General features: G+C 43.0%; 1 protein-coding gene across 2 annotated transcripts in view; it reads left to right on the forward strand.

Annotated features, from left to right (window-relative positions):
• Nucleotides 1–12,192, forward strand: part of SYAP1 (synapse associated protein 1) — a 28,234-nt gene extending 16,042 nt beyond the window's left edge. For both annotated transcript variants that reach the window (XM_061178339.1, XM_061178340.1), the window contains 5 exons: nt 3,230–3,369; nt 6,946–7,094; nt 8,439–8,497; nt 8,942–9,089; nt 11,232–12,192. In XM_061178339.1, coding sequence (XP_061034322.1) covers nt 3,230–3,369; nt 6,946–7,094; nt 8,439–8,497; nt 8,942–9,089; nt 11,232–11,359 — 624 coding nt within the window. In that variant the 3' untranslated portion in view covers nt 11,360–12,192. The remainder of the gene's footprint in view (nt 1–3,229; nt 3,370–6,945; nt 7,095–8,438; nt 8,498–8,941; nt 9,090–11,231) is intronic.
• Nucleotides 12,193–24,689: the final 12,497 nt, after the last annotated feature.

Genomic DNA, 24,689 nt, shown 5'->3' on the forward strand with positions numbered 1-24,689 from the left:
CGAATAGCAACAATCAGTCTTAATTGTTTGAGTGGTCCAAAACAACAGCCTTTTGCCTTGGTTATGCTCAGTCTGTGGGAAAGGGGGTGGTTTGGAGACATTCCTTTATATGTTAATCAGTGTGAGTCCTGCTCCATCTCAGAGGAGTTCAAAACCATCCTCATTCCCTAGGAAATTTGCCTAATCCAGGAAAGCTTTATTTGCCCTTGGATCTTTCATTTTGTTTGCTTCTTGACTAACTGAAGAGAACTGGTCCAAGAGAAACATGGACTCTGTCAGAGCTCTTCCAGGTTGGGCATAGTAGGTACTGGTGCGCTGGAGATTCACAGTGCTGCCCACTCCGAATGTCCACATTATGTACTGACCATGCAGTCATGGGCCATACGAGGGTCTTCTGTGATGGGCATGTTTTCTCTAACACAGTCTTGGGTTGGATTTCTTTTTTTTTTTTTTTTTTCTTTTGGCCACACTGCACAGCTTGTGGGATCTTAGTTCCCCAGCCAGGGATTGAACTCAGGCCCCAGCAGTGAAAGCACTGAGTCCTAACCACTGGACTGCCAGGGAATTCCTGGATTTCTTTTTAATGAGACTTCAGTTTTAATATATTAATGATAAAATGTTTGTATGATGCATTTTATTTTGTTACTGTGTTGACTGCCTCTTAATGGATTGTGAATTCACTAACCCTTAGTTTAAGGTATCTTAACCTAAGCCTGAGTGCAGCAGCATGAAGAATAATTCACTTGGGACTTCCCTGGTGGCACAGTGGTTAAGAATCCGCCTGCCAATGCAGGGGACACAGGTTTGAGCCCTGGTCCGGGAATATCCCACATGCCGTGGAGCAACTAAGCTTGTGCACCACAACTACTGAGCCTGCGCTCTGGAGCCCGCGAGCCACAACTACTGAGCCTGGGCGCCTAGAGCCCGTGCTCCACAACAAGAGAAGCCACCACAAGAGAAGCCCGTGCGCTGCAACAAAGAGTAGCCCCCGCTCACCGCAACTAGAGAAAGCCCGCCTGCAGCAACGAAGACCAACGCGGCCAAAAATAGTAGCTCTATTTTTAGTTTTTTGAGAAACCTCCATACTGTTTTCCACAGTGGCTGCACCAATTTACATTCCCATCAACAGTGTAAGAGGGTTCCCTTTTTTCCATATCCTTTCCAACGTTATTTGTGGTCATTTTGATGAAAGCTATTCTGACAGGTGTGAGTTGATATCTCATTGTGATTTTGATTTGCATTTCTCTGATGATTAGCGATAATGAGCATCTTTTCATGTGCCTGTTGGCCATCTCTATGTCTTCTTTGGAAAAATGTCTATTCAGGTCTCCTGCCCATTTTTTAATATATTGCAAATATTTTCTCCCATTCAGTAGGTTGTCTTTTCATTTTGTGAATGGTTTTCTTTGCTGTGCAAAAGCTTTTAAGTTTAATTAGGTCCCATTTGTTTATTTTTGCTTCTGTTTCCTTTGCCTTAGGAGACAGATCCAAAAATATTGCTACGGTTTATGTCAAAGACTGTTCTGCCTGTGTTCTCTTCTAGGAGTTTTAGGGTTTAATGGTCTTATATTTAGGTCTTTAATCCATTTTGAGTTTATTGTTGTATATGGTATGAGAAAATGTTCTAATTTCATTCTTTTACATGTAGCTGTCCATTTTTCCTAGCACCATTTATTGATTGATTGATTCATTTTTGGCTGCGTTGGGTCTTCATTGCTGTGTGCGGGCTCTCTCTAGTTGCGGTGAGCAGGGGCCAGTCTTCGTTGCGGTGCACGAGCCTCTCATTGCGGTGGCTTCTTTTTCTCGTGGAGCACGGGCTCTAGGCGCACGGGCCTCAGCAGTTGCGGCACACGGGCTCAGTAGTTGTGGCTCGTGGGCTCTAGAGCTCAGGCTCAGTAGTTGGGGCACACGGGCTTAGTTGCTCCATGGAATGTGGGATCTTCCTGGACCAGGGCTCGAACCCATGTCCCCTGGATTGGCAGGTGGATTCTTAACCACTGCGCCACCAGGGAAGTCCCCCCGGCACCATTTATTGAAGAGACTGTCTTTTCCCATTGTATATTCGTGCCTCCTTTGTCATAGATTAATTGACCATAAGTGCATGGGTTTATTTCTGGGTTCTCTATTCTGTTCCATTGATCTATATGTCTGTTTTTGTACCAGTACCATACTGTTTTGATGACTGTAGCTTTGTAATATAGTCTAAAGTCAGGGAGCATGAGCCAGCTCTGTTCTTCTTTCTCAAGATTGCTTTGGCTATTTAGGGTCTTTTGTGTTTCTGTACAAATTTTAGAATTATTTGTCCTAGTTGTGCAGAAAATGCCATTGGTATTTTGATAGGGATTGAATTAAATCTGTAGATTGCCTTGGGTAGTATGGTTATTTTAACAATATTAATTCTTCTAATCCATGAACATGGTATATCTTTCCATCTGTGTTGTTTTCAGTTTCTTTCATCATTGTCTTATAGTTTTCCAAGTACAGGTCTTTTACCTCCTTAGTTATTAGATTTGTTCCTAGGTATTTATTTCATTTTGATGTGATGGTAAATGGGATTGTTTTCTTAATTTCTCCTTCTGATATTTCATTGTTAGTGTATAGAAATGCAACAGATTTCTGTATATTAATTTTGTATCCTGCAACTTTACCAGATTCATTGATGAGCTCTAGTAGTTTTTTGGTGGCATCTTTAGGATTTTCTATGTATAGTATCATGTCATCTGCCAACAATGACAGTTTTACTTCTTCCTTTCCAATTTGGATTCCTTTCATTTCTTTTTCTTGTCTGATTGGCAAGAAATGCCCTGGGAATGCAATGGTGACTGAGAAAGACACAGTGCTGCTTCTCCACAGATCATGGCCAGGCAGGGGAAAGGCTCATTGTTGGTTCACTTGCCGAACCTTGGCTGAACACTTGCCACCCTGCCCAAAGGGCCGTTTGGGCAGGGCAGCTCAGTAGCCGTGGGCCGGGTGGCTTCCCCCAGAGGACTCCTCAGCCTCCGGCCTGGCTGTAGGCCTCCCATGATGCTCTCTCCAGTTGAAACCGTTAAAGAATATATGAAAGGATTGGTCATTCTCCACTCTCTCTAAGGCAGGCAGGTTAATGACAGCTCAGTGTACTTTGCGGCTGAAGCATTTAGGAGAATTCAGTGTGTCAGATCAGTGGTGTGTTATTACTTATTAATTGCAGTCTATGATTTTCCCTATGTTTTTCCTCTTTTTATGAAAGGACAAGAGGAACTTCCTTCGTGACCCTCCAGCCGGCGTGCAGTTTAACTTTGACTTTGATCAGATGTACCCTGTCGCCCTGGTCATGCTCCAAGAGGACGAGCTCCTGAGCAGGATGAGATTTGCCCTTGTTCCTAAACTGTAAGCAGTGGGCTCTCGAGCTGGAGTGGCATGTATGGCCCTGGTCATGTAGCAGGTATCGGGGAAGAAGCATGGGATGGGGGCCAGGATGCTCTCAGACGCTCTTTGTGAAAAGGGGCTCTGCGGCCCTTCAGCAGCACCCTCCCAACCCCCACGCCCCACATAGGGTGCCATAGAATCAAAACTCAGGGTGGACTTTTCAGGAATTTTGGGGTCCAGATGATATGTGCTCTTTTATCCCCAGTTAGAAGGTAGAACGAATTTTCCTATAAAAACAGCAGAAGTGCCCACGCCCTCCTGAATAAAATTAAGGTCTCCCGAGGCCCATCAGGACCTGGCCGCTGCCTTTTCTCCACTCAGTCTCTGCTGTCTGGCAGCAGCGGTCTTGTTCTGCTTCCCACCCGAGGCTTCTCCCCTCTGCAGATCTCTGCTTGTCCATTAAGCTCCAGCACATGCATCCTGACTTCTGTGACATGGCCATCAGCAGAGGCCACCTCCCTTCCCCTCTGCCACCATGGGTTCTTCCTCACCTTTTCTAATTCCAGTGCCTTCTTTTGAATCTGCCCCATTTTTAAAGTCAGCGGTCTTTGGTGTTCCGTGACTGTTCCTGTTTTATGACTCTCTTCTTGTTGCTTGATGCAGTATCTTGCTGTTCTCTGAGGACATGAAGTCTGGCTTTCTTGAGATACCCTTTTCGCTATGCTCTTTCCCTGCATCTTGGATTTGGGCTCTGTGGTTCATGCTGCAGGCTTTTCTTACCCATCCTTTGGGACTGTGTGCTCCCCAGGGCCATTTGGGCAGGGCGGCTCAGTAGCCCTGGGCCGGGTGGCTTCCCCCAGAGGACTCCTCGGCCTCCAGCCTGGCTGTAGGCCAAACAACGGGGAGAGCCTGAGCCCTGCGGCTTCAGTACAGCCATGTGCCCCCGTTCTCAGCTGTACCAACTGTCCCTGAGTGCAGAGCCCTGGGCTCCTGGTCTCTGCTGTGCGGGAGTTCAGTCCCTGGCTGTCTCACTGCTCCTTGGGGCCTCGGCACCAGCCTTCAGAGCCGCCCGGTGCCTCCTGCCCCCACGGGCTGCCTTTGAGAGAAGAGTGGCAAAGCTCTGGGGTCAGATGTGCTCCCGCAACTCGAAGACCATTCGAATCACCCCAAGCCACACGTTGGGCTCTCTGCTGGCTTCTCAGGACTGTCCAGAGGCCCTGAGGCGCTCAGACGTGTGGCCTGGGGTGCTCGTGGCAGGCATGTAGTTTTGGTTATTGCCAATTCTGCACTCCCTCTCGCTGCTAACAGTAATTTTAGATTTCTTTTAAGCTTTGGAGAATTGATATTTGACAAATAGTATTTTTGTTTTGTCACCAGCTACGAAAACTGCCCATTGAGTAATATAATTCCAGTTTCCTACTGCTTATTCTGTTAGGGAAGATTTAGAAATTAGGGTTATTTTTTATGAGTCTTTATCTGTTAGGAATATTTACTGAAGTATTTATGGATGAAAGGACATGATGCCTGGCATTGCCTTAAAATATTCCAACCCCACCCAAAGAAAAGCATTTATGCAGGGGAGAGGGGCATAGATTTTGAAACGTGGTTGGCAGAATGCTGGTAAGTGTTGAAGTTAGGTCACAGGTACATGAGGGTTCATTGTTCTAGTCTCTCTACTTTTGTTTTGTTGAAATTTCCATATTAAAACAAAACAAAAATGAGCCATCACATACAAATATAAGACTTCTGGACTTTTCCTTCCTGACATACAGAAGTACAACCTTTATCATTTGGGACATTTTTTCTTTTTTCTTTTTTTAAATTTATTTATTTTATTTCTTTATTTTTGGCTGCATTGGGTCTTCGTTGCTGCGTATGGGCTTTCTCTAGTTGCGGCGAGCGGGGGCTACTCTTTGTTGCGGTGCGCGGGCTTCTCATGGCAGTGGCTTCTCTTTGCGGAGCTCGGGCTCTAGGTGTGTGGGCTTCAGTAGTTGTGGCGCGTGGGCTCAGTAGTTGTGGCTCGTGGGCTTAGTTGCTCCGCGGCATGTGGGATCTTCCAGGACCAGGGCTCGAACCCACGTCCCCTGCATTGGCAGGCGGATTCTTTTTTTTTTTTTTTTTTTTTTATTTATCTATTTATTTATTTATTTATTTTTGGCTGTGTTGGGTCTTCGTTGCTGCGTGTGGGCTTTTCTCCAGTTGCAGCGAGCGGGGGCTACTCTTCGTTGCAGTGTGCAGGCTTCTCATTGCAGTGGCTTCTCTTGTTGCAGAGCACGGGCTCTAGGTGCACGGGCTTCAGTAACTGTGGCACATGGGCTCAGTAGCTGTGGCTCGTGGGCTCTAGAGCGCAGGCTCAGTAGTTGTGGCTCGCAGGCTTAGTTGCTCCGCGGCATGTGGAATCTTCCTGGACCAGGGCTTGAACCCATGTCTCCTGCATTGGCAGGCGGATTCTTAACCACTGCGCCACCAGGGAAGTCTCCCTATCATTTTTTGAGCACTTCCTTTCTGGCATGAGATAGTCCTCCAGGCTCACCTTGTTCTTCCCCTGCTGTAACCCTAGAATTGGCCATTTATCCAAGGAGTTCTGGTTCCTTTTAGTGGAAAGTGGTGTTTAGAAACCAAGGTCTAAGCATTAGGCATGCTCATGGTTATTGGGGTGTCACTACTCCTTGGCCCACTGAGTGGACAGAGCTAGTGTGCTCATATACACACACATGGACTTGTTTGCATCTCTCTCAAATGAAAGCCATGTGTTCACAGTGATACTTCACAACAGGGATCATTCTAGAGTTTTCCCTTTCCATGATTGTAACTCCCTTTTCTGATGGTGAGAAACCTGGTTTCCACTATCCTTAATATTTTTACTTAAGCAATCAATCCCCTTGCGAGTGACCAATCTTCCTTTTTCACCACCACCCACCCCCGAGCTTAGACACCCTCCTCTCTCTGCTCAGGCTCTCACTCTCCATTGCAGGCCACCCCCGTATGGATACTTACCTTACCCCTCTTGGGCACCAACGCCCCACCCCAGGTGCCTCTAATGTGCAGCCAAGTTTGAGAACCACTGAGAGTTCTCAGGTTGAACTGCACTTCAGTCTTTTTTTTATCAACCACCTTCCACCTCATTGCTAACTGTTACTGATTGCTAGTTATTTGCAAGCTACCAAACATTTCCTCTCATGAGGAGCAACACCCACAATACTTTATTCTCACTGCTTGAAAGCGTTTAATCCTTCGGTAAACAGCAAACAGTTGGAGCCCCGGCTCTGCTTCCGTCTCCCAGGTCGCTCATGGTGCTTTGACAGCAGTACCCTGTTTTCTTCTGCTGAGGGCAGTGTTGGTATTAAAATACCAAGAAACACTGAGGTTTCGTTGGTGTTCTATAAACTTGTCTTTTGCTGCTGTGGAGAAGATAGCTATTCTCTTTATCCTGTTATTCAGCTTTCAATTCAAAAGCAAATGAGAATTTCATTTGAGCCTCATTCAGATTCGAAAATGTCCCTAAAAGTCATCTATTCCCATCTCCACTGCAACAGCTAAACCCTGCACACACTTTATGCATGCCTTCTCAAACGCGTTGTTGCTTGTCTTTGAAAGTGTGAAGGAAGAAGTGTTTTGGAGGAACTACTTTTACCGCGTCTCCCTGATTAAGCAGTCAGCCCAGCTCACGGCTCTGGCGGCCCAGCAGCAGGCTACCGGGAAGGAGGAGAAGAGCCACGGCAGAGAGGATGAGTTGCCACTGACAGGTATATTCAGAGAAGACGTCAGTCTGCGGGAAAAAAACAAAAGAGTTACTTTTAAAATATTCTTCATTTAGAGACTCTCATGAGCTTGTCATCGTGTATATACCAGAAATGTCATCGTCATCTTAGGGAAAGTTCTTTTCTTTCCAGATAAAATGCTCATTCTTCCCTTGTTGCCCTCTCTCTGACCCTGCTCACTGTCTTCCCCCAGCTTTCTTTTACTTTGCTGTCTTTTTCTCGTTCTTCGGGTTTTTTATTTCTCCCTCCGTCACCAGTCGTCTTCCCATCTCTTTCCTTGCCCTTTTTATACCTTCTGTTCTCCGCTGACTCAGTTCCCTGCTCTTCTTCGTTTCTCAGTCTTCCATTCAGCCTGCTCATTTCCCCAGTGCTCCCGTCTGTAGAACAGAGCTAAGATATCCAGCCTGGAGCTAGACACCGGTCAGTTACACATGTGACTCTTCCTTATTCTGACAGTTTTACCCCTGGTTTCTGGGGAAAGTGGTTTATAATATCGGCAGTGATTTAATACCTATAATAACAATTGAAATAAGATATGTATTTTGTGTCACATTTTTAACGTTTAACGAACACCTGCTGTGTATAGGTACCCGTTATAAATGGAGACTTATCCGTTCATGGAATTTTACATGATTACACAAAACAATGTGTCCTAAGGCACAGGTTGTATGGACCACTAGGAAGGTACCTGACACTGCATTTAGGGTCAGAGGAATGTAATGAATCTGCTCTACACAGTACCATTTGGCATTTTGCATGTAGATGTTAATATGAATCCCAGTTGTCTCTCATTCTTTAGCATTCCTTCTTTATTACTTTTATTGGAAAATGCCATTTTACCCAATACTGCCCATGTATCAAGATGGGCTTAAGACAGGATTCAGTAAAGACTGTATGTGTGGTAAGGTTGAGAAGATAGAAAATGCAGCCTCTGAGAAAGAGGAGCTACTGTGCCTGAGCGTTACATTTTACTTTGTGAGAAAAGGAAAACTTGATAAATAACTTCATTCTCATTATCCTAAAAGAAAGAGCAGAACTGTTCTTCAATGCATTTTGCTAACACTGAAGTCAAAATTTATTTCCTGCTAGAAATCTTACATAAGGGGTATTGAATATGATGATATATATTAAAAAGATCCCCAAAAGAAAGAGGCTGAGATGGTTTCATCTGGGTAGTTCTTACTGCAGAAAAACGGAAAGCATAACATTAAAAGCTAATTTCTGTAAATTATTTAGTGTGATCATGCTTGTGGATAATTTAGTTGTTATTATAATATGTATTCAGAATTGAATCAAGCAATTCTTGTCTCTTTTATTCTCACTTCTTAGAGGCAGTACGGCCCAAAACGCCACCTGTCGTAATCAAACCTCAACTTAAAACTCAAGAGGTAATACAGTTTTACATTATACCTAGTAGTTGATGTCTGGAAATGAAGTAACTCTGTGTTGACTATCTCAGATACCATTTCAAAACTACTTATGAATATGGGTCTTATCTGTTCTGAAGAAGAGGGGTCCGGTACTTGAAGAGTTAAGGACCTACAGCTGAGACATGAGACGATTCCCTGGCATCAGTAGTTCAAGATGTGCTCGTCGGGGATGGGACAGAACGATTGGAGTGATCCAGACCATGAATGAGCGTAGAGATTCAGGTGGTAGCTCATGTGGTTACCGAGCCAGTGTGCGGGTTAGGAGGTGGAGAGCAGCGACCATCCGACTAGCAGAGGAAGGGAATGAGGCTGCATTAAATTGTGAGATGACCATAAACACGAGCTCTAGTCTCTATATGTCGCTTCAAAAACCACTTCCAGAGCTCATTTGTTGCATTTCAGGATGAAGAGGAGATTTCTACCAGCCCAGGTGTTTCTGAGTTTGTCAGTGACGCCTTTGATTCCTGTAACTTCGATCAGGAGGATCTGAGGAAGGAAATGGAGCAGCTGGTGCTGGACAAAAAAGAGGAGGAGACAGTCGCACTGGAAGGTACAAAGCCAACGACATCACCGTTCTTGTCCCCAGTGCCGAAGCTGACCGTAGAAAATTGTTATTCTGGAGCAGATACACAAAACTGTGTTGTAACTTTTGCATCAAAACTGCTTCTCTGTTCCCCACTAGAAGGTGGATTCTAGCACACATGACCTCATCTCCTGTCCCTCTGCCCTTCTAAGCACAGAGGCATAGAAAGGAGAAACAGACCCAGAGAGGTTAAGTGAGTCTTCCAAGGCATCTCAGCCCTGAGGACACATGGCCAGGAGCGGGCAAGAAAGCAAGCGCACCCCTTCACGTGGAGATGCTACCCTCCGGCCTTCTGCTTTCAAAGCTGCGTCCTGCTGGGGTTTATACTGTAGGTAGAAGACTCTTTTCCCAGCTGCTGTGTGCCACTAGCACATCGCTTCTGGGAAGGAGTAGGCTGCCTTTAAAAAACCAAATTAGCTTAAAAACTAAGGTAATTTAGAAAAAAAGTGCAAGTGATGGGGCTGCGTTCTTTGGCACATCAGGACAAATTACTGGCTTTCTACTAGACGACAAGCAAAGGCTTGGGTTAATCATCATTCATGAAGCCTTCAGAGACTTAACCATTGCGGAAGCCAGCTGTTCCCACTGTTGTGCAGAAAGCACTGGTGAGAAAGCTGACCTCCCAGAGGTGAACCGCCTGCCCACGTGCACACTGCACACTGCACACTGCAGAGGGACTCTGCAGGAGAGAACTGCTGGGGAAAGCGGCTGGTGGGGGAAAGAGAAGCGAGTGGGGAAGTGAAAATCTGGGCTCGCTCCCCCCAGACCCCTCGTACCCCATCTATTTTCTGATACGATGGCTGCTGGCCACCGCGGAAGGAAGGCGGGCATGCGCCCCACGTGCAGCAGGCAGTAGCTCGAGCAGACTGTGCCCTGCTTCCCTTCTTGCTGGTGACAACTAGTAGCAGAGAGCCACGGAGACTGGAAGGAAGCCTGGTCAGGATGCACGTGGCATTGGCTGGCCGTTCCGGGCAAGCTATTCTTTCTTTGAATCCCTGCCCTACTTATAATTTGGACCACTTAATATTCTTTCATATATTAGTTGTCTTGGCCCCCCAGCTAAATTGTAAGTTCCTCAAGGGCAGGTACACCTTGTCTTTTTATCCCCTACAGCACCTAACGTAGAGCTTAGCACCCAGTAAGCACCTAATATTCATGAAATCGGTGTTTTGCTACGCAACATGGTCACTGCTATAAAAAAATTGAAAACATTTGGTTTTTCTTTTCTCTATAGGTACTAAGTTTAAGGTTTATTTTTAAAAGATGAAAATGAATTTTAGCTTTTACTTTTTAAATAGCTGGTTTGTTTTCTGGCTGTTTTATAACACAACGTAGCAGATGCCTTATCCTATACATATGTATTTGCATACACACGTATATTGAGCGTCCAAGTGGCGAGTTGCAGCTCTAAATCTCACCAGTGTGAGAGCTCAGGTAGAGCCCACATGGGGGGCCAGGCTTTGGTGAGAGACTGCCTGACTTCAGGTCCTTTCAGTGTCTTTTGCCACTCGTGGGAGACCACTAAGCACAGACTGTGGAGCCCTGCAGATGTGGTTCCATCCGTATGTCTGTCACTGTCAAGCTGTGTGACCTTGGGCAAGTCACTTAACCTATAAGCCTCCATTTCCCCATCTTTCAAATGTGTATAACTGTATCTGTGGTCCACGTATTGTTCTAAGGATGAAAAGAGTGATATGTAGAGAGCACTTAGCCCTAGGCCTGGCTGAGTGAGTGCTCGAGAAATGCTAGCTGTTTTTGCTACCATCATCATCATTGGTAGTGGTAAAAATTAATTTGCGACCAAATATTAATTATCAATTATCCATTTAAATAGAAGGAAAAATTAGAGGCCTAGGTAAAGAAAAATAACATGCAAAATTTACTGACAACATCTGATACCTTTGCTTCTACATTTAATAAGTTTATCTTTCTAATCATATTAGTTAAAAATCTGTTCAATTTTTTTGAGCGCACACAGTGCTGAAGCCTGACACGGTAAATATTTCCGTGGTAGGACTTACACAGGTAATTATAGTGGACTGCATTGTTAAGACCGGCATTAAAAATTCAGAATCTTTTTTTTTTTTTTTTCTCATTTGTTTCTTTTAGAGGATTCTGCAGATTGGGAGAAGGAACTACAACAGGAACTTCAAGAATACGAAGTGGTGACAGAATCAGAGAAACGAGATGAAAACTGGGATAAGGAGATAGAGAAAATGCTGCAGGAAGAAAATTAGCTGAAATAAAAGAATAATCCTTAACGTTCTGCAACTGACATTAAATTCTAGATGCTGGCACTCGCTGAATCAGAAGGCACAAAAGAGTATGACTTTATGAAATTCAAAATTATCCTTTTTTCAAGCTGAAACTTGCCTCTTCTACTTAAGAAAAAGTACATAGGACAGTTATTCTAATAATCAAAAAGGGATGTTTTATGTAACATTTCTTTAAATCTAGTTAGAGATGTTCTTGTAGTCAGTACAGACATCTTTGTCACAGAAACACAAGTAAAATTTTACAGTTCTGTTTTCCGTGAGGTCAAAAATACAATATATTCTTCAATTGTGGTTTTCTAAACATTTGTACTTCTTGTTGCATTTTTGTTGATACATATGTGTTAAAGTACCTACTTAATGGATTGATAACTATCAAAATGACCAAATGGTACCAAAGAACTTAAGAGGAAGCACTTTCAGAACTATTTTCTTGCAAGTATTTTCTAAAATTCCAACTGGAAGCCAAAAGATAAAATAATTATGTTGATTATAATGATATAAACATCACTCAGTTTGACATTGAGAAATACTGTTTCTCAAAAAAAAAATATTTGTTTTTCTTTGGGGCCTTTTTTTTTTTTAAACTATGCCACATTTAATAATGTTTTCCTAAATTTCACATCGTGGTTTTTGTAGAAAGCAGGGTCTTTCATCCTTTTAGTGTTGATGACTGTCAGAAGGCTGTTCACCTTAAAGTCTCATGTTGTTTAAATCGTCACCACATATGAATGTTTTCGCTTTTTTTGTCTTAATTAAACTGTCAGTCTTTATAAAATTGTGTTCTCTGAATACAACTTTTGGAACTTCATTGATCAATCCTGCCTGCATTCTGCTGTAGCAGCACGACCGTTCATAGAACGTGGTTACTTGAAAAGGACAGATGGCTGAACATCAGAACACGGCGTTTGCTTCCCGAACCTTTCGGATTTTTCAAAGAGCCTTTATTTCATAAAGGGGAGTAGAATTAAGACAGTTCTTATAGGGAACATGTACTTATTTATATTCTTGATCCCATAAAAATTAGTCTATGGTCCTCTGGCAAAGATACAGTCAACAAGAGAATTGGGTGCTTAGGTTTGTAGTTTGGGATATGCTCCTGTGAAGAAGCCAGGCTTCCTCAGCTAGGATCACCTGTGTTGTATTCGATGAAACCACTGACCCTATTATCAAGAGATTTCCACTTGTGGTGCCGCAGTTGCCGATTACTGAGTTAGAGCTCAGAGGTGGTGTCTGGCAACTTCTGAAAGAATCCTATTGAAGGGAAAAGTTTGATAGAGTTTGCTGGAGGGAAAGAAATATGTTAAATGTTTTTAAGTAGTTAAAAATCCTAGATGTAAGCAGATCAGAATATGACAGTACTTGGCTCTTAGTATATGTACTAAAATTCTTAACGATAAGTGTTGAATAAATATAAAAAAAGGAAAGGTTTCAGAGAATGTTAAAAAATAAAATAAAAACCTAAAATGAAAATAGAAATATGTTAAGTTGTTGCTATCAGTTTTACATGATACTCATTGCCTAATTGTGTATTGCCCTGTGAAAATAAAAGGATAAAGTACGATTTTATACACAGCAGAACATTTCACCACTGCTTTTGTAAATTATACAGGTAACTGAAGTGTTATTCTTTTTTTTTCTTTTCTTTTTTTGGCCGTGCCTTGGGGCTTGCAGGATCTCAGTTCCCTGACCAGGGACTGAACCCAGGGCCACAGCAGTGAAAGCCTGGAATACTAACCACTAGGCCATCAGGGAACTCCGTGAAGTGTTATTCTTTTAAAGGGCAAAATAATTTGTAACCTTGTTTGGTGGGAAATTTCTCAGTATTTATTACTTGCTTAGGGGTCATCCAACAAGATATACTGTGCATAAAAACACAAGCTTCATGAAACATTAAAATATGAAGATAGTCCATCACACTGGAAATTATACCTCACTACTCAGAGTGTAGCTCGAGAACCCTCATCCTCTGCCTGCCCTGGGAGCTTCATAAAGGGGAAAAGAATTAAGGGCTTAGACATGCAGGGTCTCAGGCCCCGCCCCAGACCTGCTGGCCCAGACTCTGTGCGGTGCCAAGATTCCCTGGGGTTAGAATGGACTCCACGGCTTGAGAGGCGGTGCACCAATGCGCTAATCCACTCAGGAGGGCAGAATTTTCTGGGGCTTTTTACTTTTTACTCTTCCACTAGCGTCCTCAGGTGACACTGCCTTCCTAGTTGGCGTTACAGGTGCCTCTGCTGTTCCAGTTGTCACCCCCTGCCCACTCCCCTTTCCACGTGGCCAAATTAAGAGGAACCAAGTTCCCAGGGGGACAAGGAATAAGCCTGCTAAATCAGATATTTCTAATAGCACATTTCAAAGTGTGTGCTCTACCAAGCGCAGAGGCGCCGCTTTCTGAGAACTGGGTTACGTGTTCACAAGCCTGCAGCACCTCAGGGCTGATGTGCCTGCCCCGAAGGCTGTAAAAGGATGGATGGATGGTGTGTTTATGCACATGAAATCAAATAACAAAAATCGTTTAAAAGGTTAATAGAGCATCGAACCAAACTAAGTCTTTAAAGCATATTTTAGGTGCATTGAGTCAATATTATACAAGAAATAACAATATCCATTTATTTGCGATTACAGCAGTTGATAGCAAGTAAGTAAAATCCTCAGCTGAGGGCTTCCCTGGTGGCGCAGTGGTTAAGAATCCGCCTGCCAATGCAGGGGACACGGGTTCGAGCCCTGGTCTGGGAGGATCCCACATGCCGTGGAGCAACTGGGCCCGTGAGCCACAACTACTGAGCCTGCGCGTCTGGAGCCTGTGCTCCGCAACAAAAGAGGCCGCGATAGTGAGAGGCCCGGGCACCGCGATGAAGAGTGGCTCCCGCTTGCCGCAAGCCTGCGCGTCTGGAGCCTGTGCTCCGCAGCAAGAGAGGCCGCGATAGTGAGAGGCCCGCGCACCGCGATGAAGAGTGGCTCCCGCTTGCCGCAACTAGAGAAAGCCCTCGCACAGAAACGAAGACCCAACACAGCCATAAATTAATTAATTAATTAATTAATTAATTTAAAAAAAAAAATCCTCAGCTGACCCTGCCAGTCTCAGGAGGTTGTGCGCTCCTGCAGCAGACTCGGTCACAATGGCAGAATCTCCTATACTTAGAAGTGGTAACTTACACAAAATGAGCAGTCTCAATTTGTAATATCCGAAAATTAAGAGAAGCTTATCTTTTAGGAGATACAGCAGATATTTGTACTAATTGTGCTTTCAGATGCCCTGTTGTAAACAAGATAGTTTTCCACAATCAAAATAATGTTACAAATAGGATTCTTAGGACATTTTAAAGGTTTACCAAGAGAAAACGTACCATTACATCCAATTTGCAATTTTTTATTTGCCTCCTTGACTGCTTTTTTTTTTTTTTTTTAATTTTTGGTTGCGTTGGGTATTCATTGCTGCACGCGGGCTTTCTCTAGTTGTGGCGATCGGGGGCTACTCTTCGTTGTGCTGCGCGGGGCTCTCATTGCAGTGGCTTTGCTTGTTGAGGAGCACAGGCTCTAGGCGCGCGGGCTTCAGTAGTTGTGTCAACCAGGCTCAGTAGTTGTGGCTCGCGGGCTTTAGAGCGCAGGCTCAGTAGTTGTGGCACACGGGCTTAGTTGCTCCGCGGCACGTGGGATTTTCTTGGACCAGGGCTCGAACCTGTGTCCCCTGCATTGGCAGGCGGATTCTTAACCACTGCACCACCAGGGAAGTCCCTCCTTGAATGCTTTTGGTATAAAAAAACAGGACTCTGAATGTGCTTCTACAATTTGAATTACTTGCTGTGGTTGCTCTTTCTGGTAGATTTTCCCTCCATTTTTAAGTAAAGATACACATCTTTCAACTATGAAAATTAGGTGCATTCAATTTTAACAAATTTATTTTTCAGTTTTAAAAACTATAAGTGGTAGAAATTTTGATATAGTTTATATAATCAGTTTCATTGGGAGAAGACAGACTATTTTAATGAATGATTACTTCATTAAAGTATCAGACTACGTTGCTATGAAGAAAATAAAATTACAAAAGGCATGTTACAGTACCCTCGAAGATGATGCTTGGAAAACTAGTAAGTCATGGCAGATGACAAATGTATATTCATGAAGCTTTAACCACATGCAGTTATGTATTTCTCACAGATCAATTTGGTTACCTGATCTTCACACTGGGGATTTGTTTAGATAAAGTCATTTATGATTTCAGTTGTTAAGCTACAACTTTTTATAGCATTTATTCCGTGAATCCTGATTTCTTGCCAACATGAAACACTGTATTACACTTTGTTCTAAATAAATAAATCTCACTTTTAGTGGTAAGGTTTAATGATTTTTCCTGAAAACAAAAAATTTTCTTCTGGTAAAGAGGACCTGTAGGACCCTATCGTTAGAATTAAAACTGCCTTGAGATAGTGTTGAGTTTTAAGAACGCATTTTACTTTCACTGTAGACTTCTCAAATTCAATGGCTTGTCTTACGTTATAAAAGATCATTATAACCTAGTCGGCACGTCTTTTTTTCTTTTCTTTTTTTTTTTTTTTTTTGGACCCGCGGCTTGCCAGATGAATCTTAGTTCCCCGACCAGGGATCGAACCCGCGCCATCCGCAGTGAAAGCGAGGAGTCCTAACCACTGGGCCGTCAGGGAATCCCTTCAGCACATCCTTTACTCTAAACCTGTTGGATTTTCCCCTCCTCCAGTAGTGATGATATGTATGGATCCATCTCGTTTTTCTCTGATAACCATGATGAGTGATGACTATGCTTTCTGCAGGCTAGGGCTAAACCTCAGCAAGGCTGACGAACCCCTCTAAGAATTAAGCCTGTTCTCATTAACGCTGGGTGTGCGGGGGGTGGGGTGGGGGGGGGGGGAACCCAGCCTGTGGCTTAATAAATAGAGATATTAGATCATGGAGGATCTTGGTGACTACGACTGAAGTACCCACTTTATAATCACAATAATAGCCGTTAAGTGCATAATATTCTCTGCCATTACTGCACTCCGACAATGCAAAAATCCAGATACAGAAAAGTGGCCGCAACGCCCGACAGTTTTCACTCTCTCATGCAGACTTACTGCAGGGTATAAATGTGATGTGAGGACTAAGCTAAATCGTATGCCTCAACTAAAGGAGTGTGGCCCACGAGAATGCGATATTAATGGCGCCAGCAAAATTAGCGTGAAGTGTTCTTTGTTGATCAAATTAACAGAATACAGGCTTGTGACATTAAAGCATGAAAATAGACACCATTCAGAATCTGGACAGCACACAAAAGTAATTGCATAACAAGAGCACGGGCTGGACGTCCTACTGTCCAAATATTACCGTGCTGTTACAAATGGGCTACTAAATCAGCGAGTTTCTCGGCCTAGGGCAGTGATCCTGCACTTGAGAACCACTTGAGAGCTTAAAAAATGCTGATGCCCAATCCCCACACCCTGAGAGGATCATTTAACTGGCCCAGGGTGGAGTCCTGGGCATGGGATGTTTAGAAACTCCCCGAGTCCCTTGGTGGACCGCCAGGATTGTGAAGCTCGGGGCCCAGGGCAAAGAGGCCCGAGGGACAAGTCAGACTGGCTTGGGCAGCATGCTCCACTAGGCGGCGCTCGGCTGCTTCCTTCGAAAAATAAAAGGGTGGGATTGCATGTTGTTTAAGGTCCATCCCGTGTCCCAAATGTTATCCTATTTTCAGAGGGGCCTTTGTAAGACGGATACTATTCTTATCGTTTTCAAAGGGTTTCTTTTCCATTTTCTAAAATCTACAGTATCGGGAATTCCCTGGCCGTCCGGTGGTTGGGACCCTGAGCTTCCACTTCAGGGGGCAAGGGTTCCATCCCTCGTTGGGGAACTGAGATCCCGCAAGCTGGGCGGCGGGGCCAAAAAAAAAAAAAAATCATAATAATAAAATAAAAAATAAAATCTACACTACCTTGGGATTTCAGGTTGTAAATGGTAGATTAAATACATCCATTTATCTCCACGCCATCCACAAAACCCCACTAAATGACAGTAAAGGAATAAACAGAAAAGATATACGTTCATATTGACAAAAGGGGGAGAGCAGGGCTTCCCTGGTGGCGCAGTGGTTAAGAATCCGCCTGCCAATGCAGGGCACTCGGGTTCGAGCCCTGGTCCGGGAAGATCCCACAGGCCCCAGAGCAACCAAGCCCGTGCGCCACAACTACTGAGCCTGTGCTCTAGAGCCCGCGAGCCACAACTACTGAAGCCCGCGCGCCTAGAGCCTGTGTGCTCTGCACGCAACAAGAGAAGCCACTGCAGTGAGAAGCCCGCGCGCCGCAACCAAGAGTAGCCCCCGCTCACCGCAACGAGAGGAAGCCCGCGCACAGCAACGAAGACCCAATGCAGCCAAAAATAAATAAATAAATGGATAGTTAGATAAATAAATAAACAAAATTTATTATCAGAAAAAAACCCCGAAAACAGGAGAGCAGCTAACAGCAGCCAGGTGGTGACCAGGACGTTTTAGTGCTTCAGAACCCTGGAAAGGCTCAGGAATTCTGAGCTACCTCTGAAAGCTGAGGAAGAAATTGGTATCAGGTGGGCAACTAGCAGTGTCTGCCACAGTTTAAAACAAAATGAAGAAAGAGCAGTATAAGCGTATTCTGAGATACAGAAGCAAACAGAAGAAACTGCTCAGGATGTAAAAGGGTGGTTTCTGGGAAGTGGGAATTGGGATGGGGAAAAGCAGTTCGGGGTTTTGCTCTTCTGAAAGCCTTGTGTCATTTGACCTTTAAAATTAGGTATATACATCACTTAGATTTTTTTTTTTTTTAAAGCTGCTTTTGAAACGGGTATGGGGGAAAAGGCATACGAGCACTGTAGTTGGGAATATAAAGTTGTACAAGCTTTCCGAATGGCAGCTGGGTAATATGGATCAAAAATTTTAATGTGTGGAACATTCAGTCCAGCATTTCCACCCCTGGAATTTATTCTAAGGAAGTAATTGGACAACCACTGCTCTGATTATAAAATAGAAAAATTGGAGACTATCTACATGCCCTGCACCGGAATCTTGATTTGAACAAGTGATGGCTCATCCACACAGTGCAATTCTATGCCAACGCTTTAAACGATGGATTTCATACCTACCAGCTGGTCACAAATTGTAAAAAGCCTGACGGACTTCCCTGGTGGCGCACTGCTTCAGAATGCACCTGCCAGCGCAAGGGACACGGGTTGGGGCCCTGCGCCGGGAAGATGCCACATGCCCCGGAGCAACTAAGCCTGTGTGCCACAACGACTGAAGCCCGCGCGCCTGGAGCCCGAGCTCCGCAACAAGAGAAGCCACCGCCAGGAGAAGACCGCGCACCGCAACGAAAACCCAACACAGCCAAAAATAAATAAATAAATTTGTTTTTTAAAAAAAATTGTAGAAGCCTGAAAACAGCAAGACTTGCTCAGCATGTGAAACAACGTAATGCGGATATAGTGCTGGCCTGTGGACACTGGTACAATCTCTCTGGACAAAAAAACAAAAATTGGCATTACAGAAACGGAAAGTGAAATATATACTTTGATCAATTCTTCTCCTACAGACTCCGAAATGATATGAGGACTCGGGAAAAAAATTACCAGCGTTTCGGTAAAACGGAAGATCAATTCGAGGGCTACGTCCCACGCACAAGGAGGTGGGACGTGCAAGAACATCCCTAAGAGGGGGCTGAGGGCCTCAGGCTGCACTCCAGCCGAACGTCTAGCAACCTAAAACGGAAAAACAACAGCACGTGATGAGCCGAGAAGCACACCGAACAACAGCTACACACAGTAACGCGAGAACATGTATGAGCCTGGCAAACATTTCACCTGCGGGAAGACGATAGGAAAACAAAGAACGAACTCACGTTACTTACCTAAGCTTACACAGGAAGAAAGCGAACCTAGGTGAAAAGTCAGATTACCAAGATTAAACACCACGCAAACCAGCAAGAACACGGCACGGTTAGAAAAGTAACCTTCCCAAACATTACACAAAACCTCCCACACGCCACGGAAAAACTACATATCCCGGAGTGTAGAAAGCCATGAGGCACAAGCGCAGTTAAGCTTCTGCTTCGGTACGTCTATTTTTTTTCACACACATCTCAGCCTTGTTAACTAATACAAGGCCTCCAAAAATTGCACGTGGTGCCAAACTTTCCCTCTCTCCTCAAGCAAACCTTAAGGAGAAAACAAAACACTCAAACCCACTAACGAGGAGCAAGAGTATGGATAATTCTGGCCGCCTGCAGAGACAATGCTAAGGAGATCGTCCCCCCTTGTACAGTGAGGGCGAACGTAAGCTCGGGTCAAGAACTTGCAACACTTTTTTCCAGTTAAGTGACTGAAGTCTCATTCTTTGAAATAATAGGTTTAAAGGAAATCTATGGCTTTAACTTGAAAATATATTGTTTGCATTTCATCCCGGTTATGCAAATGAACGCTGAGTCCCCGCCCCCGAGATTCTTGCCCGACCTCGGCCGAAGCCCGCTTCCCGGGACCCTGACTACATCTCTTCTGCTCCTCGAGGCTCTGCGTGTGATTTCTTTGGGGTAAAGGATTTTGTTGACTGCTTAAGAAAACGTCGGAGCTCTGCATTTGACACGAGACACGGTTCACAACATAATATCAAGTGAAAGGTAAAAGACAACTACAAAACTATATTTAATATTACACTTTTTCTTCCAAAAAGAAATGTCTGTGTGTGCGTTGGGCATGTGTAATGACAGAAGAGTGCTTACACCAAAATTATGCTTACACTAAAATATTACTGGCCGTTATGCCTTTCTTTAACTCTTTTCTTCCGTCTGTGTTTTCAGAAATTTGTGTTTGACGTATGCAGAAAAAATAAGGAAAATCAATAAAAAAGATTTCATAATAAGCAAAGATAAAGGAATTAGAAGGAAAGAATAATAAGCATAGCAGAAATCCAAGACAGAGAAACAAGGAAGCCAAAATGAGCTTTAAAAAATTTTTATTGGACTATAGTTGATTTACAATATTGTGTTAGTTTCAGGTGTACAGCATAGTGAGTCAGTTATACATATATATGTATATATCTAAATTCTTTTTTTCCATTTCTTTCCCATTATGGTTTATTACCATGAATTCAAAATATTGAATATAGTTCCCCGTGCTCTACAGTAAATCCCTGTTGTTTTTGTCAGTCTTAATAATAACAACCTCTCTCCGTTTCTCCCTCCAGTTCTAGGAGCCATAGCTGTTTCTAGCAATTGCTACCTTAAGGTGGTTCCCTTTTTGCCTTTTCAGCTCTCCAATACATGGGTTAACCATTCTTTATATTATAATGATTTTTTTTTTTGATGTTGACCATTTTTAAAGTCTTTATTGAATTTGTTACAATACTGCTTCTGTTTTATGTTTTGGTTTTTAGACCGTGAAGCATGTGGGATCTCAGCTCCTCGACAAGGGGTCGAACCCATTCCCCCTGCATTGGAAGGCGAAGTCTTAACCACTGGAAAGCCAGGGAAGTCCCCCATTCTTTATATTAAATTTTTTCCGTGAAAATAACTTTTATTGTTTTCTTTTGACAGGACATGACTGATGCATCAACTGCAGACAGTTATTCATTATATTTGATTTATAGCTTATTGTATATCTGAAATCTTTCATTCTAATATTTTCATTTTATGATTTTAATTAGCAACCAAAAAATATAAGGTAGCTAGGAATAAACCTGACCAAAGATGCACATGAAATGTAAGGAGATATTAAACAACACCTAAATAAAGGAAAGATATACTACATTCATGGATGGGAAGACAAATATCCCTAAAGATGCCAATCTTCTCCAAACTAGATCTTGGAAGGGGGCCTGGAATCTATATTTTATCATCCCAGGAGAATTTTTTTTAATTAATTAATTAATTAATTAATTTTTGGCTGCTTTGGGTCTTGGTTGCTGTGCGTGGGCTTTCTCTAGTTGCAGTGAGCAGGGGCTACTCTTCGTTGCGGTGCACGGGCTTCTCATTGCAGTGGCTTCTCTTGTTGCAGAGCACGGGCTCCAGTCGTGCGGGCTTCAGTAGTGGCTCATGGGCTCTAGAGCGCAGGCTCAGTAGTTGTGGTACACTGGCTTAGTTGCTCCGTGGCGTGTGGGATCTTCCTGAGCCAGGGATCGAAGCCGCGTCCCCTGCTTTGGCAGGCGGATTCTTTTTTTTGTTTTAATTATTATTTTTTACATCTTTATTGCAGTATAATTGCTTTACAATGTTCTGTTAGTTTCTGCTGTATAACAAAGTGAATCAGCTATACGTATATATATATATATCCCCATATCTCCTCCCTCTTGCATCTCCCTCCCACCCTCCCTATCCCACCTCTCTAGGTGGTCACAAAGCACCGAGCTGATCTCCCTGTGCTATGCAGATGGCAGGTGGATTCTTAACCACTGCGCCACCAGGGAAGTCCAGCAGGTTCTTATTAGATATCTAATATTTTATACATATTAGTGTATATATGTCAATCCCAATCTCCCAATTCATCCGCACCCCCCACTTCCCCCCTTGGTGTCCATACCTTTGTTCTCTACATCCATGTCTCTATTTCTGCCTTACAAACTGGTTCATCTGTACCATTTTTCTAGATTCCTCATATATGTGTTAATATACAATATTTGGGGCTTCCCTTGTGGTGCAGTGGTTAAGAATCTGCCTGTCAATGCAGGGAACACGGGTTCAAGCCCTGGTCCGGGAAGATCCCATATGCCGTGGAGCAACTAAGCCCGTGTGCCACAACTACTGAGCCTGCACACTAGAGCCCAGGAGAAGCTCGCGCACCTAGAGCCAGTGCTCCACAACAAGAGAAGCCACCGCAATGAGAAGCCCACGCACTGCAACAAATAGTAGCCCCTGCTCCCCACAACTAGAGAAAGCCCATGCACAGCAGCAAAGACCCAACGCAGCCAAAAACAATAAATAAAATAAAATAAAATAATATACAATATTTGTTTTTCCTCTGTCTGACTTACTTCACTCTGTATGACACTCTCTAGGTCCATCCACGTCTCTACAAATGACCCAATTTTGTTCCTTTTTATGGCTGAGTAATATTCCATTGTATATATGTACCACATCTTCTTTATCCATTTGTCTGTCCATGGGAATTTAGGTTGCTTCAATGACATAGCTATTGTAAATAGTGCTGCAATGAACATTGGGGTGCATGTGTCTTTTTGAATTATAGTTTTCTCTGGGTATATGCTCAATAGTGGGATTGCTGGGTCATATGGTAATTCTATTTTTAGTTTTTTAAGGAACCTCCATACTCTTCTCCGTAGTGGCTGTATCAATTTACATTCCCACCAACAGTGCAAGAGGGTTCCCTTTTCTCCACACCCTCTCCAGCATTTGTTGTTTGTAGATTTTCTGATGATGCCCATTCTAACTGGTGTGAGGTGATACCTCATTGTAGTTTTGATTTGCATTTTTCTTATAATTAGTGATGTTGAGCAGCTTTTCATGTGCTTCTTGGCCATCTGTATGTCTTCTTTGGAGAAATGTCTATTTAGGTTTTGCCCATTTTTTGATTGGGTTGTTTGTTTTTTTAATATTGAGCTGCATGAGCTTTTTATATATTTTGGAGATTAATCCTTTGTCCATTGATTCGTTTCCAAATATTTTCTCCCATTCTGAGGGTTGCCTTTTCGTTGTATTTATAGTTTCTTTAGGTCCCATTTGTTTATTTTTGTTTTTATTTCCATTTCTCTAGGAGGTGGGTCAAAAAGGATCTTGCTGTGATTTATGTCATAGAGTGTTCTGCCTATGTTTTCCTCTAAGAGTTTTATAGTGTCTGGCCTTACATTTAGGTCTTTAATCCATTTTGAGTTTATTTTTTCATATGGTGTTGGGAAGTGTTCTAATTTCATTCTTCTACATGTAGCTGTCCAGTTTTCCCAGCACCACTTATTGAAGAGGCTGTCTTTCCTCCATTATATATTCTTGCCTCCTTTATCAAAAATAAGGTGACCATATGTGTGTGGGTTTATCTCTGGGCTTTCTATCCTGTTCCATTGATCTATATTTCTGTTTTTGTACCAGTACCATACTGTCTTGATTCCTGTAGCTTTGTAGTAGAGTCTGAAGTCAGGGAGTCTGATTCCTCCAGCTCCATGTTTTTCCCTCAAGACTGCTTTGGCTATTTGGGGTCTTTTGTGTCTCCATACAAATTTTAAGATTTTTTGTTCTAGTTCTGTCAAAAAATGCCACTGGTAATTTGATAGGGATTGCATTGAATCTGTAGATTGCTTTGGGTAGTATAGTCATTTTCACAATATTAATTCTTCCAGTCCAAGAACATAGTATATCTCTCCATCTGCTTGTGTCATCTTTGATTTCTTTCATCAGTGTCTTATAGCTTCCTGAGTACAGGTCTTTTACCTCCTTAGGTAGGTTTATTCCTAGGTATTTTATTCTTTTTGTTGCAATGGTGAATGGGATTGTTTCCTTAATTTCTCTTTCTGATCTTTTGTTTTTAATGTATAGGAATGCAAGTGATTTCTGTGCATTAATTTTGTATCCTGCAACCTTACCAAATTCATTGATTAGCTCTAGTAGTTTTCTGGTGGCGTCTTTAGGACTCTCTACGTATACTATCATGTCATCTGCAAACAGTGACAGTTTTACTTCTTCTTTTCCAATTTGTATTCCTTTTATTTCTTTTTCTTCCCTGATTGCCATGGCTAGGACTTCCAAAACTATGTTGAATAATAGTGGTGAGAGTGGACATCCTTGTCTTGTTCCTGGTCTTAGAGGAAATGCTTTCAGTTTTTCACCATTGAGAATGATGTTTGCTGTGGGTTTGTCGTATATGGCGTTTATTATGTTGAGGTAGGTTCCCTCTATGCCCACTTTCTGGAGAGTTTTTATCATAAATGGGTGTTGAATTTTGTCAAAAGTTTTTCTGCATCTATTGAGATGATCATATGGTTTTTATTCTTCCATTTGTTAATATGGTGCATCACACTGATTGATTTGCATATATTAAAGAATCCTTACATCCCTGGGATAAATCCCACTTGATCATGATGTATGATCCTTTTAATGTGTTGTTGGATTCTGTTTGCTAGTATATTGTCGAGGATTTTTTCATCTATATTCATCAGTGATATTGGTCTGTAATTTTCCTTTTTTGTAGTATCTTTGTCTGGTTTTGGTATCAGGGTGATGGTGGCCTCATAGAATGAGTTTGGGAGTGTTCCTTTGTCTGCAATATTTTGGAAGTGTTTGAGAAGGATGGGTGTTAGCTCTTCTCTAAATGTTTG

This window comes from Eubalaena glacialis, chromosome X, assembly GCF_028564815.1.
Source record: "Eubalaena glacialis isolate mEubGla1 chromosome X, mEubGla1.1.hap2.+ XY, whole genome shotgun sequence".
Taxonomy (NCBI): Eukaryota; Metazoa; Chordata; class Mammalia; order Artiodactyla; family Balaenidae; genus Eubalaena; species Eubalaena glacialis.